Genomic DNA, 15,020 nt, shown 5'->3' on the forward strand with positions numbered 1-15,020 from the left:
TTGGTGGGTCTCTCCTTGGTGGGACATACTGAGTAATGTGCGTGTAGCATAAAGGGACAGTTCAGTGATTTTACATATTTACACATTTGTTTCCTTACCTTGAAAGCAGTCTATGGACAAGTGACTGCAATCCACACTTTTAGAATGCTTTACATTTAATGCCCCAAAAAAATCAACTCAATGTTCTAATTTAAAACCAAGTCATTGAGTAACAATCCATTTAAGAGATGATGTGGGCCCTTTTAAACGAGACGTGGATCCACGTCCTGGACACAGTTGTTCCTATTGGTTTAACCTATTGGTTTAACCTATTGGTTGAACCTGTTTTCTGGAACTACTATACCTATCCCATGTCATTTTTTAAATATATAGTTGACATCCACGTGATTAGTCCGTGTATTCTACATCATGGGGGTCTTCTGATAGATGGAATGTTGACTTTTAAGCACGCATCACGCACGCATCACGCACGCAACTACACAGTATTGTTATTTTTTTGCACACACATTTTGATATGTATGTATTACCATAGAGTTGTCTTTGCATTATGAATGTTTATACCATGGCATTGTTGAATACTCCTTTCTGATTGGCTTGAAGGGCATTCTAGAGCGTGCATTATTTCCCTATAATGCACGGTATATTTGGACGGTAGAATTGAATGACTATATTTGTACATGTTTTGTTTGAGCTGCTTTTGAAAGCAAAAGTCGAATTGAAAACAATATTGTTCAATTCTATTTTCACAATAGCACACTAGGACTGATGGTTTGGTTAGCTAAACTAGGAAGTCTGTTTGGTTACCACTGCAACTAACGTTACTGTAGCTATCTCGTTAACTTGCTAGCTACTTCAGTGGATGTTGAACACATTTATAGCGGCAAACTAACACATTTCTAGTGGCAAATGTGTTAAACTATAGCCATGGTATAAAAGGGATAATCAACTCGGTGCTCTGTGTTCTCTGGAAAATACTCGCTAGCACGTCGTGTAACACACTTTCCATGTCGTTCATTATTTCCATAGAAGCATAGCCCCTCGTTGATTATCCCTTATATAATGTATAGCTTGTATTTGGTTATTGTGATGTTGTCATGTGATGTTTTGCCTGATGAAGACCCTGTTCCATGGAGACGCGTCCTCCTAGCCTGTCGATCTGCTCCTACCATACAGTATAAGGTATGTTTGTAAATAGTTCACAAAATAGTTAATTGCACGACACAGGCCTGCTTGTCATTTTCTGAGAATAATTTGACGCCAGTCGGTAAAGCTTCAGTTGGAACGTTTGATTGGTCCTCCATCCTTTCAGTCATAGTTAGTGCTGTATATATAATGACTATAAAAAAATACATTTATATTGCCCATCTTTTGATTTTAGGTATAATCTATTGATTAAAGGTATAATCTCTGATATTTAACTATTTATTTAATTATATATTTGTTTTTCTGGTCATTTTATCCATAGAACAGCTATACCCTTTTTCTGCTGAATTAATATGAAGTTTTAAATAGTCTAGCCACACTAATTCCCTTCGCATTTCTGAGCATGTCCAGTTTTCATAGCATTACATTGAAAGTTGTTATAGGCTGATCGGAGATAGGACATATTGAGTAGAATTTTAACGATTGAGCATTTGATCATATATCCACAATAGTGTCTGCCTTCCTTTAAAAGTGATTCAAAAAACGACGGGCGCATCGAAAACCCGTACATTTCTATATAGGCCCAGGTTGGAGATTCATTAAGGAATCTGTAACAAAACGTAATCAGATGACTAAATATCATGCACGCATTATTGCCAAATATTAGCCACATTTAAATCAGTGCATTAATTCCCATTTGGAGAAGAAAATAAATACCCACAAGGCAGTACTACCTATACGTTTCCACGACTGCAGTACATATTTAAAGTTCTCAATTGAGAAGACAAAAAAAGTGTGTTTCCCTTTGGAATGTGTTTCACTCTTTGTTTTCTAACACACAAATTGACAGTTTCGCTATTATTGCCATATTAAGGAAAAGCATATAAATATTACGTACATCAAGGTAAGCCTTTACATTTCCTATAGTACTCAATAGTGAATCGTTTCCATTCGGCAACATTACTCACATGAAGAAATCTTGGATAAAATATCATTCCATGTTTTTAACCTGCATGGGTTAGGCAATGGTCGGAGCCATATATCAATATATACTGAACAAAAATATAAACACAACATGCAACAATTTGAACGATGTTACTGAATTACAGTTCCCGAGTGGCGCAGCGGTCTAAGGCACTGCATCTCAGTACTAGAAGCGTCACTACAGACACCCTGGTTCGAATCCAGGCTGTATCACAACCGGCCGTTATTGGGAGTCCCATAGGGCAGCGCACAATTGGCCCAGCGTCGTCCGGGTTTGGCCGGTGTAGGCCGTCATTGTAAATAAGAATTTGTTCTTAACTGACCTGTCTAGTTAAATAATTCATAATAAGGCAATCAGTCAATAAATTCATTAGGCCCTAATCTATGGATTTCCCATAGCCAATCAGAATGACTTTTTCCCCACAAAAGGGAATTATTACAGACACAAAAACTCCCCAGTTTCATCAGATGTTCGGGTGGCTGGTCTAAGACGATGAAAACGCCTCATGTGGAGGTCCTGGGATGGGGTGACACATGGTCTGCAGTTGTGAGACCAGTTGGACATACTGCCAAATTTTCTAAAATGATGGAGGTGATTTATGGTAGAGAAATTAACATTGAATTCTCTGTCAAGAGTTCTGGTGGACATTCCTGCAGGCAGCATGTCAATTGCAAGCTCCGTCAAAACTTGAGACATCTGTGGCGTGGCGTTGTGTAAGAAAACTGCATATTTAGAGTGGCCTTTTATGTCCCCAGCACAGTGTGCACCTGTGTAAAGATCATGCTGATTAATCAGCTTCTTGATATGCCACACCTGTCAGGATGCGTCATCTTGGTAAAGGAGAAATGCTCACTAACAGGGATGTAAACAAATTGGAGAAAAACATTTGAGAGATATAAGCTTTTAGTGTGTATGAAACATTTCTGAGATATTATATTTTAGCTCATGAAACATGGGACCAACACTTTACATGTTTCGTTTATATTTTCGTCCAGTTTGACCATGGTTAGGCCTACACCTGAACTCATCAAATGCAATGACGCAGATCCGGCAGCAGATGGCAACATTGTCATCTCATCATTATCAGTAAGGCATTTCTCATACAATAGCCTAATGGTATTATAAGGGCTTAATGTTGCAAGCCTCTACAACATTAAAATTATAAAATGGAAAGCTGTTTGACTCGTTTTATCAATGCTAATCATACGTCTAATCGGCTTGTAGCCTACCTAAATTCAAGAAATTAAATTAAAAAGTTAATAAAATGTCCCCGACAAACATTATTACAAAATAAATGCTCATTACTAGTCTGACTTTTAATTTGTCTGATAAAAAATATGAACAACGTAGTAATGGGGTTTCTCCAGCTTTTATTGGGAAGAGCTTATTGGCTATATGTTTGCAGTCAAAAACAGGGGAAACTTTAAATGCAACTGTTCATTCATTGCAATCAGATGTATTTACATTTGTTATAATAGAAAACGAAATACAGCATTTTCAAACAATGATGACTGCGCAGATAACTGTTGCGTAAAGCAGAGTTAAGATGATTATTCCTGTATGGGAGAAAAGACGTAGCCTACTCAGACAGAATAAAAACATCTAATCGTTTATAATTAACTGAATATTGACAGAATGCATAGGGTAAATGTAAAGCAATGTACTAATTAATAGCTCAATCATTATGTGATGAGAAATGTTTCAGCTTCTAAAATTATATTCGTAGGCATAAACGATTTACGGGTTGCGCGCTATAGCGCTCTCACCAACATTTCAATATCAATCAATTCAGGGAATGTATACTCAAATTCAACGAATAATCTCAAACCCTCAATATCAATGCTGCACAATTTTTTGAATCATTAATTCTTACTCTGATGGAGCTAAAATAGAACACAGATTTGAGTGTTTACGTTTCCAATTACAGGAGGCTATGTTCTTCTGAGTAGATATCATATTTTAGGCTATGAGTTATTTAGCGTATTGTATTTGTAGAAAATTGTAGAAAATTCTAAAAGCTATATGTCCGTCGAATAGAGTATGACACAGAATATATAAACAAGGAGGAAGTGATTTCCCCATTTCCTTCAAACACAGGACATCGAATGGTTTCAATTAATTACGACAAAAAAAACAAAAAAAAAAGCCAAGTGGACCTCCAAAAACAGAGCCAACCCATGGCGAGCGAGAAGGAGACGCCTTATATTGTGTAATAAATTATAATATAGTTCATTTTCATTGAACAACCTTCAAGTCTCTTCTTTTTCTGTCTTTTTGTTTCAGTAGTTCCATATACAGCTAACTGGGACTCTTAAATTTGTTGACAACCTTCTTCTCTTTTACTCGCCTGTTCTGAAACCAGATAGTCACTTGTCGCTCTGTCAGGTTTGACTGATCAGATATCCTTCGTCGTTTGTCCTTTGTGATAAATTTATTGGCGGCATACTCCCTTTCCAGTTCTTTCAGCTGTACCTTGGTGTATGGCACGCGCTTCTTCCTCCCACGTCGAATAGAGCTGCCATCCCCTCCAGATACAGTGTCTGTGTGAAGAGCATAAACACATGCTTAATTAACCTAGAACCATCTGGAAAATTGCTAAAATCGTAGTATAGTTTCTAATACCGATGGGATCTGTCGTGTCTATCCACAATTCACATTACGGTGACAAGATGGATGACGGTTTCTTCTAACGAATTATTAATATGCAAATTGTAAACGGAAAAACAACGCAGGGCGAATGATAAACTGATGCTTTTGATAAACTGAGGTTTATAATGTGGAAATATGCATAAGCTTGTGAAAACATTTAAGAATATATAGCCTTAATTCCATACCTTGAATGGATGACTTCCATAGATGGTTTGACTGTGGCTGGTCCTTAGCGCAGTAAACCGGCCCATTCCATCCGTTGGTGATAGCCCATGGCTGATAAGGCTCCACTGGCAGAAGAGGCTCATGCCTGGGCTCGGTGGGTCCGCTGAGGGTGGGTACCACTGGGACGTCCAGATAGCTGGAGACAGGTTGGTAAGGGCTGGAGGAGTAGCCTTGGTAGAAAGCGAATTCCTTCGCCCTGGACCCTGGGAACTCCTCTCCTGAAACGGATGTGTTCATGTATTTGTCCCCATAGGCAGAGGAGGGTTGCGCGCAGGACTTGACGCTGCCGTGTGACATCCTACACGGGTAGTAGCTGCTGCCAAAATATCCATACGGCAAGGACGCATTTGATGAACTTTGGGCTGCGGAACAGGGGCTGCATTGTTTGACAGCTTCGCCCATGCCAGGTACTGGCACCTCGCTCGACGTGTAGGTAGTGCTTGGAGCCAGGGACGTCGGATGCGCCAACAAATTCCTGCACTGATTTGCTGCAAAATTGCCTCCTGTGAACCCCTCCATGTTTTTATTTATCTCATCCAAACCGTTATCATACAGAAACATGACTGGGTCAATCCAGCGCGAATGGAGAAGTAATGACGCTGTCATAGCATGCCCTACATCGAGACAACCTGCTCTTTTTAAAAAATCCCCACGACTGAAAAAAGAGATACGGAATCTGGGAGAGTAACCGATACTCACGCGCCTGTGTGGACCTAAAGATCGCAAGGTTATTGGGCAAAGCCAGGCACGTGATATGCAAAGGAGCTGATAAACGTCTAGACTGCAGATAATGCAGCTCCATGCCCAAAGTGTTTATACTCTAAAACAATATAGCATTTAGGAGGAAAAGGACTACACGTTTTAAACAAGATGAACAGTTCCGAGATATCATACAGATAACCATAGGCCTACACTCCATATAGTTGTTATTCATGAATCTATTGGAATCTGTCTGATGTCATTCTTGGTTTATAGCCTAGCATTTTGCTGAGGAAACATCACATGGATGGAGACTGACATTTAAATACTTTTTGTCAAAATGCTGATAAAAACAGTAGAATGGAGATGCGGTGGACGCAGATTTATCTATGCCGCCGTTACGCATTAACATTTATCAACAGTTATATGGCCAAGGCAGTTTGTACGAAATATGGGTTGATTTAAATTAAATAATTGATATTATTTTTTTACATTTTATTACACCGTGTATGGAAAATCATTTATTAAAACTACCTTCTAATTGACCAGAATGCGCTGAGCTTGGAAACAACATGCTGTTAGATAGTTTTTTTTATCCCCCCCATTTTTTTTTTATATATACACGAAGTAGCATACATTTTGTTTTGGGCTAATAGGAAAATATCAAGGAAGGTGAAACTACATTAAAATGCTTTGGTGGAGAAATATCAGTCATTCAAACCGTAAAGGAAATCAAGAATAGTCTGTGCGTAAAACTCACTGAAATGTAAACCATGCATGCCACGGCAATATTCTGAAATACACTGCTATTCTAGCTGCTGTTCAGTCTCTTATAGGCTTTATAACCTACCGACAGAAAGCAGCTAGCACACTATTTGGCAGCGAGCTCTTTTACACATGGGTTAGACTGCTGGAGGCCAAGGACAAGGTCAAGTTGAAAGTTAGTTGCAGTCCGTCTAGCCAGAGATGTTATTGTCATCCAACTACTGACCGTATGGCTTGAATTCCTTCAGGAGTCCTTCAGGAGAGGTGAGAAAACAAACAACTATATTGTTGAATAAACCCCTTGGTGATCTTTTGTCGATGTTTAAAGAAACCTCTGCGCTTATTCAGTAAAGGCCGTAGCATTTCATAGTGACTTGGGGGGGTATGTATTCATTTGTCCATGTGAGCTTTTGGCAAAGTAGTGAGGAAATGATGTAATTGCAGAAACATGCTGAACATAAACATGTAAGGGCATCCGACCGGTTATCGTGTTTACCGACATGGCATTTATCCAGGGGTAATATCACCTGGGTAAAGACATAGGCCTGGCAACCTAGGAACTAAACCCATTCCATTCGCATTTCAGACGTGTAAAACATTAGCAGACAATAGGAAACTGTGGTTTCAAAGAGAAGTTCAACTGCACCATATTTTCAGCTCATTAAGAATGAGAGAAACATTCTGCTCTCCCATGTTTTGTTAGGCATGTGGTAAGAGGCTATCTCAGTTAGGCTACAGGCTACGAGAGGAACGAATTGAGCTAATCAATTCGAATCAATGACAAAGTAGCTGTTTGTGAAATGGCATTTTACTTGTGCACAAATATAAAATGTGAAAATTCGGCCTAGAAGAAAAAGAAAAACGGAGCTAGACTATATCTTATTTTAAGTTAGAATGAGCAAAAGACTTTAGGTTACAACATCGCCACTGGCTTTGTCTGTGACAGAGAACGAACGACACATTGCACTGCATTTCTTCCATTAGACATAGTTGCGTGGAATATTTGAATAACAATGTATTCGAAATTTTACAAGCAAGAACACCAATACAATAGGCCGAGAAGGTGCCTTTTATGGATAAGGTATTTGCAGGAGAAAATTAGCATTTGGTTGTGATACTGCACCAAAATGGCTTAACCCGTATTCTTCATAGCTATTCAACTGCCCACGTTTTCCCGGAATCACCGTTCCCAATATATATAGCCTGTCCATATATGTTTGAGGACACAAAGTAGACAATTGTGCTTATCTATTGAAATCTGTTTCCACGGTTTCGGTCGATGCTGTTAGCAAGTTATTCTGGAGGGGATGAGGGATATACCATACCTATGCTTTAAGCATACTGCTATACTATACTGAAGTGTTTCATTCCAAACCTTGGGCGTATTGTCACCCAACCGAGTGGGCAGGAAATATCACAGCCTGCTAATGGCTGCTACATTCACAGTCAGAACTCCTTCCCTTCTCGTCGAATGGAGCCGAGTTCAATGAGGCTGGGCTGTCATGTTAAACCATATGTTAGGCCTATGTCGCCTATGTTCATGCGGCTATGAGAGAATTCAATGGTCGCAGTAGAGACATTAGCGGCCCTACCGCAGACATTGAAAAAGCGTCCTGTAGCTAGTCATAAATAAAGCAATGACGCGATGCTACTACCAACATCGAACATGGCCAGACCCCCAGTGCAGTGGTGTAGTGGGCCGGTGTGGGAAACGAGGGGATCTAGCCTATACTCCTATCTGCCCTGATGGCCACACTCTCAGGCTCTTCTTAGACAAATAATGGCTAGCCACACATTGGCTCTGGGCGGTGAATTTCGCGGTCAACAATATCGTCAGCTTTTCTGTGCGGGACCAGTTAGAGGATATGTTAATACGCCATGTCGTACGCACCTGATCGTTTCTTATTTGGTAAGCTACTTTAATATACTGGTAACATCAGCGTGGACATATAGCGCACACAGTAGAAAGAGGCGATACATTGGACCTATAGCGTTAACAAATAATATCTGGGTTATTGTGTAAATGCATTCATCACAAGGCGGATAGATCAAGAGAAGATGGTAATCGAGGGTCAATTAATTTTCAAAGACGCTTTTGACCCGCTGAAATATGAAAAGGGGTCCATAACCTCATAATCGAATGCTGTAGGCTATATAACTTTATAGAAATTCGAGAGGAAATCAACGATGTGCAAGTATCTACTACCACATATCTACAACACAAAATCTGTGTTCGTGTGTGTATAGTGCGTGTGTTATCCTGTGTGTGTGCGCGTCTCTTCGGTAGGGCTTCATAGGTGTATTTTTCGTTTCACAAAACAAAACACATAGGCTCAGATGATGGTAGAAGTAAATTAAGACCTTTTAATAATTAAAATTATTGTTGGGAAAAATATGATATATTTTGAAGACTTTGAATAATTTAGGAATAATAGTAGTAGCCTTGCACGAGCTTTGGCTTGTGCGAGACGGAACTGCTCATAAGACTGCTCATCTCCTGTTTCTGTAGCGCGAGACAGCTTGTACAAGTACACCCCCTGGACAGGATGCTAGTCTATCCCAGGGCCTTACCCCCCAATCTATCTCCTTAACGCTGAGTGCCAAGCAGAGACCCATTGGGTCCCATTTTTACAGTCTTTGGTATGACTCGGCCCGGGATCGAACTCCCAACCTGCCAATCTCAGGGCCGACACTAACCACAAGCCCACTGAGGAATAAATAGGCCCACTAGAAAATAGGCCTAATACTAGATATACTGTTTCGCGAATGATATAGACCTTAACAACAACGCCGAATCAGTATACCTCATTTATGCATAGTTATTAGAACGTAGTTTTTTTTCTTCAAATAAATTGATGGTCTATTTAAGAACTGAGTTCAGAATGTGACTAAAACGTGTAGATCAGTGGCTGGTGTAGATGGTAATGTACACGTTTTGTTCAATCCAATCAACCGGTTTGAACTGCATTTCTTAAATATGATTGTATTGTTTATTATTTGGCTGTGGCTCATTAAGGATTTCGCTTAATTGCAGCAACCCACTATTTAGATGTTAATTGGCCAATAGCCTACTAGCTATAATTTGTCTGAGTATGACCCTTTAGAAGTTATAGAAATAAAATGTTCGTTAAAGGTACATTTTGAAATAGAAACATTTCAGAAATAATAGGCTATACAAGCTTTTACAAAAATATTTTTAGTTAAGCCTAACACAAATGTGAATATCAAACAGTGACGTTCTATGCCAATTGAATAAATACAATTATTAAACTAATAACACAACTACTAACTTTAACATCATTATTAAACCATTAATCATAATTATTATTATATTTGACGTCCAAATTGACATTAATGTTGAAGTAGCGGTAATAGAGCTAAAAGAATCAGCGAATGACGCGTCCTGTCTGATGAGCGTTGCAGAATTAATTTAAATTAAACAATACAGGCTTCTGCTTACTGACTAGTGTGTGTAGCTCGTTCGATAATACAAATACAATGACGTGAAGATACACCTTACGCCGCGTGCCAATTTATAGGAGAGATAGTGAGATTATATTGAAAAATGCATGTATTCCTCAGAATCTTGTTTTATTCCACTGAACAAAATCTCTAGAAAGGAAGGTAATATCACATTAAAATCCTTTAGCCTATTTCGTTTTTAAAAAGACTGGATCACCTGCTTAGTTTATAAATAGCGTATGTAATATACTGTAATTTTCAATGAGTGGACAGCCATTATTCATCCCTGCTAGTCAGAATTTGTGCTGGCATGGGATTTAATTCACTAACAGCAACACACATAAAATAGTGCTGAATTATTTGTGGAGACAAACCTGGTAAATAATGACCTTGATGCCTAACACTTGGGAGCAAAATCCTTACATTTCCCTAAAAGTCAGTCGCTTCCATAACCTCTGTATGAAACAAAAAAAACACAAACTTCAGAATATACAGAGGTGGAAGAGGTGTCAGTGAGGTTGGCTGCTGGTCGGTAGAGTACAACCTACAGAGGTGGAAGAGGTGTCAGTGGGGTTGGCTGCTGGTCGGTAGAGTACAACCTACAGAGGTGGAAGAGGTGTCAGTGAGGTTGGCTGCTGGTCGGTAGACTACAACCTACAGAGGTGGAAGAGGTGTCAGTGGGGTTGGCTGCTGGTCGGTAGACTACAACCTACAGAGGTGGAAGAGGTGTCAGTGAGGTTGGCTGCTGGTCGGTAGACTACAACCTACAGAGGTGGAAGAGGTGTCAGTGGGGTTGGCTGCTGGTCGGTAGACTACAACCTACAGAGGTGGAAGAGGTGTCAGTGGGGTTGGCTGCTGGTCGGTAGACTACAACCTACAGAGGTGGAAGAGGTGTCAGTGGGGTTGGCTGCTGGTCGGTAGACTACAACCTACAGAGGTGGAAGAGGTGTCAGTGGGGTTGGCTGCTGGTCGGTAGACTACAACCTACAGAGGTGGAAGAGGTGTCAGTGGGGTTGGCTGCTGGTCGGTAGACTACAACCTACAGAGGTGGAAGAGGTGTCAGTGGGGTTGGCTGCTGGTCGGTAGACTACAACCTACAGAGGTGGAAGAGGTGTCAGTGGGGTTGGCTGCTGGTCGGTAGACTACAACCTACAGAGGTGGAAGAGGTGTCAGTGAGGTTGGCTGCTGGTCGGTAGACTACAACCTACAGAGGTGGAAGAGGTGTCAGTGAGGTTGGCTGCTGGTCGGTAGACTACAACCTACAGAGGTGGAAGAGGTGTCAGTGGGGTTGGCTGCTGGTCGGTAGACTACAACCTACAGAGGTGGAAGAGGTGTCAGTGGGGTTGGCTGCTGGTCGGTAGACTACAACCTACAGAGGTGGAAGAGGTGTCAGTGGGGTTGGCTGCTGGTCGGTAGACTACAACCTACAGAGGTGGAAGAGGTGTCAGTGGGGTTGGCTGCTGGTCGGTAGACTACAACCTACAGAGGTGGAAGAGGTGTCAGTGAGGTTGGCTGCTGGTCGGTAGACTACAACCTACAGAGGTGGAAGAGGTGTCAGTGAGGTTGGCTGCTGGTCGGTAGACTACAACCTACAGAGGTGGAAGAGGTGTCAGTGAGGTTGGCTGCTGGTCGGTAGACTACAACCTACAGAGGTGGAAGAGGTGTCAGTGAGGTTGGCTGCTGGTCGGTAGACTACAACCTACAGAGGTGGAAGAGGTGTCAGTGAGGTTGGCTGCTGGTCGGTAGACTACAACCTACAGAGGTGGAAGAGGTGTCAGTGGGGTTGGCTGCTGGTCGGTAGACTACAACCTACAGAGGTGGAAGAGGTGTCAGTGGGGTTGGCTGCTGGTCGGTAGACTACAACCTACAGAGGTGGAAGAGGTGTCAGTGGGGTTGGCTGCTGGTCGGTAGACTACAACCTACAGAGGTGGAAGAGGTGTCAGTGGGGTTGGCTGCTGGTCGGTAGACTACAACCTACAGAGGTGGAAGAGGTGTCAGTGGGGTTGGCTGCTGGTCGGTAGAGTACAACCTACAGAGGTGGAAGAGGTGTCAGTGGGGTTGGCTGCTGGTCGGTAGAGTACAACCTACAGAGGTGGAAGAGGTGTCAGTGGGGTTGGCTGCTGGTCGGTAGACTACAACCTACAGAGGTGGAAGAGGTGTCAGTGGGGTTGGCTGCTGGTCGGTAGACTACAACCTACAGAGGTGGAAGAGGTGTCAGTGGGGTTGGCTGCTGGTCGGTAGACTACAACCTACAGAGGTGGAAGAGGTGTCAGTGGGGTTGGCTGCTGGTCGGTAGACTACAACCTACAGAGGTGGAAGAGGTGTCAGTGGGGTTGGCTGCTGGTCGGTAGACTACAACCTACAGAGGTGGAAGAGGTGTCAGTGAGGTTGGCTGCTGGTCGGTAGACTACAACCTACAGAGGTGGAAGAGGTGTCAGTGAGGTTGGCTGCTGGTCGGTAGACTACAACCTACAGAGGTGGAAGAGGTGTCAGTGAGGTTGGCTGCTGGTCGGTAGACTACAACCTACAGAGGTGGAAGAGGTGTCAGTGAGGTTGGCTGCTGGTCGGTAGACTACAACCTACAGAGGTGGAAGAGGTGTCAGTGAGGTTGGCTGCTGGTCGGTAGACTACAACCTACAGAGGTGGAAGAGGTGTCAGTGAGGTTGGCTGCTGGTCGGTAGACTACAACCTACAGAGGTGGAAGAGGTGTCAGTGAGGTTGGCTGCTGGTCGGTAGACTACAACCTACAGAGGTGGAAGAGTTGTCAGTGAGGTTGGCTGCTGGTCGGTAGACTACAACCTACAGAGGTGGAAGAGGTGTCAGTGAGGTTGGCTGCTGGTCGGTAGACTACAACCTACAGAGGTGGAAGAGTTGTCAGTGAGGTTGGCTGCTGGTCGGTAGACTACAACCTACAGAGGTGGAAGAGGTGTCAGTGAGGTTGGCTGCTGGTCGGTAGACTACAACCTACAGAGGTGGAAGAGGTGTCAGTGAGGTTGGCTGCTGGTCGGTAGACTACAACCTACAGAGGTGGAAGAGGACACACTCCTATTCAAGATCACACCATTTCAATTCCCTTTTCTCTAACTGCACTGCATTTGTAGTCACAGTAGATTGAATGCACATCTACCAATATTTTTTAAATAAGAGTAAAGTCCACGACACGTGCCAGTGACCCCCCCAAGATAAACAAGCAGTAGGCCTATGGGGTGAGGGTGCAACCAGCAACAGCATCCAATTTGCTCTGCCTCTTCCTGAGACAGGGTCCAATCTGAGATGAAACCACTATTCCTACTACCTGTGACCAGGGCCAATAGGGCTCTGGGGAATATGGTGCCATCTGGGACAGACACACTCTGTAGAACTCCCAGGCTCTGTAGCTAACCCAGAAACACCCAGAAGGACCTTTCACTTTGGCCTGTCTGGCCTGGTTGCTCTGCTCTATAGGATCTAGGACCAAAGTGGTGCTCTGTTTGTAATAGCTGCCAAGCAGATAACACAGCACTTAGTCTCCAGTGCTTAATGGAGTTTTTATGGGCTAGTCTTGTGATCGTGTGACCTATGGCATCCTGGCCTCTGTGTCTCTTGGTAAACTAGATCAGAAACATGCCGCTCTCTCCTTTTGTCTTGGGAGAGCGAGAGAGAGTGAAAGAGAATCCTACAGTTTTTCTATTTCCATCAGAAAACACAGACCTCCTTGTTGACCATTTCACCCCTTAACTGAAGAGCCACTTCAATCTACAGAGTTTTACTGTATCCTGGAAGCACTTCCATTCTTGCTTCTATAAGTTCTGTTTTTCTGACACGCTTTGGAAGGCCTCTCCTACCTCAGGGTTAACGCAGTGTTATATTGGCAAACTTTATAGGAAACATCTACATTGAGTGTACAAAACATTATGAACACCTGCTCTTTCCATGACACACTGACCAGGTGAAGGCTATGATCAATTATTGATTACTTGTTAAATCCACTTCAAAGCAGTGTAGATTAAGAGGAGGCGACAGGTTAAAGAATCATTTTTAAGCTATGAGACAACTGACATGAATTGTGTATGAGTGCCATTCAGAGGGTGAATGGTCAAGACCAAAGATTTAAGTGCCTTTGAACAGGGTATGGTAGTACATGCCAGGTGCACTGCTTTGTGTCAAGAACTGCAACACTGCTGCGTTTTTCTACACCCAACAGTTTCCCATGTGTATCAAGAACAGTCAATCCAGCCAATCTGACACAACTTCGTAAAGCATTGGAGTCACGGGCCAGAATCCCTGTGGAACGCTGGACACCTTGTAGTCCATGCCTCAACGAATTGAGGCTGTTCTGAGAGAAAAAAAAGAGTGAGGCACCTCAGTATTAGGAAGCTGTTCATAATGTTTGGTATACTCAGTGTATAAGAACCACTATTGAATTCTATAGGCTTACTACACAACCACCTTCAGCCAGTCACGTGCACTCTGGCTCACTCCTCTCCGTCTGGTTGGCTGGTTGCATAAGGCAGCAATAGAGGCGCTCCACTTCTGGTCTTTGGCCATCTTCTCCTCTGTATGTACAGCACATTGCATGCTCATTTTGCTTGACCTATAGGAAGAAGCTATACTGTAACAGCCAGTCACAGTTCCTGTGCATGCAGAATTCACACACGCTTATGTTAAATCAGGGCCAGGTGTATTATTTAGTTCACAATGTAGCAAAAACATTTAGCAACAAAAACAAGCATTTCTTACAGGATAAATTCTGGTAATGTCCTCCCCATTTCAGCCATTTGTTTTGGTTCCTAGTGAAGACACCCCAGTTTACACTCTTATTTCCCCAAAAGAAAAGCAGTCACCTACAGACATGAATGTAAGTATGTGGGACAGCTTAGTAAACACCTCAGACATCTTTGATAGAATACATATTTGTACCGTGATGCAAAACTTTAAAAAGTGCTTACCCTCTAACGAGGAGCTTAATAAAAATATAGAATGATGCAATTATCTAGATCAGTCTCATCAGGCACCTTGTCTTCCTCCTGCTAACAGACAGTACAGACACCGGTGCAAGGCTTTAGAGTTGTGGGTCAAAAAGCAATCCAATATCACTGGAAGGAAACATACA

General features: G+C 42.4%; 1 protein-coding gene across 1 annotated transcript; it reads right to left on the reverse strand.

Moving 5' to 3' along the window:
* Window positions 1–4,292: 4,292 nt before the first annotated feature.
* Window positions 4,293–5,694, reverse strand: hoxa13b (homeo box A13b). The gene is given in 2 exon segments (NM_001139570.1): window positions 4,293–4,668; window positions 4,963–5,694. Coding segments are annotated over 2 exon segments (888 nt in total). The 5' UTR covers window positions 5,609–5,694; the 3' UTR covers window positions 4,293–4,426.
* Window positions 5,695–15,020: the final 9,326 nt, after the last annotated feature.

This window comes from Salmo salar, chromosome 02 (genome assembly GCF_965601325.2).
Source record: "Salmo salar chromosome 02, fSalSal1, whole genome shotgun sequence".
Lineage (NCBI taxonomy): Eukaryota > Metazoa > Chordata > Actinopteri > Salmoniformes > Salmonidae > Salmo > Salmo salar.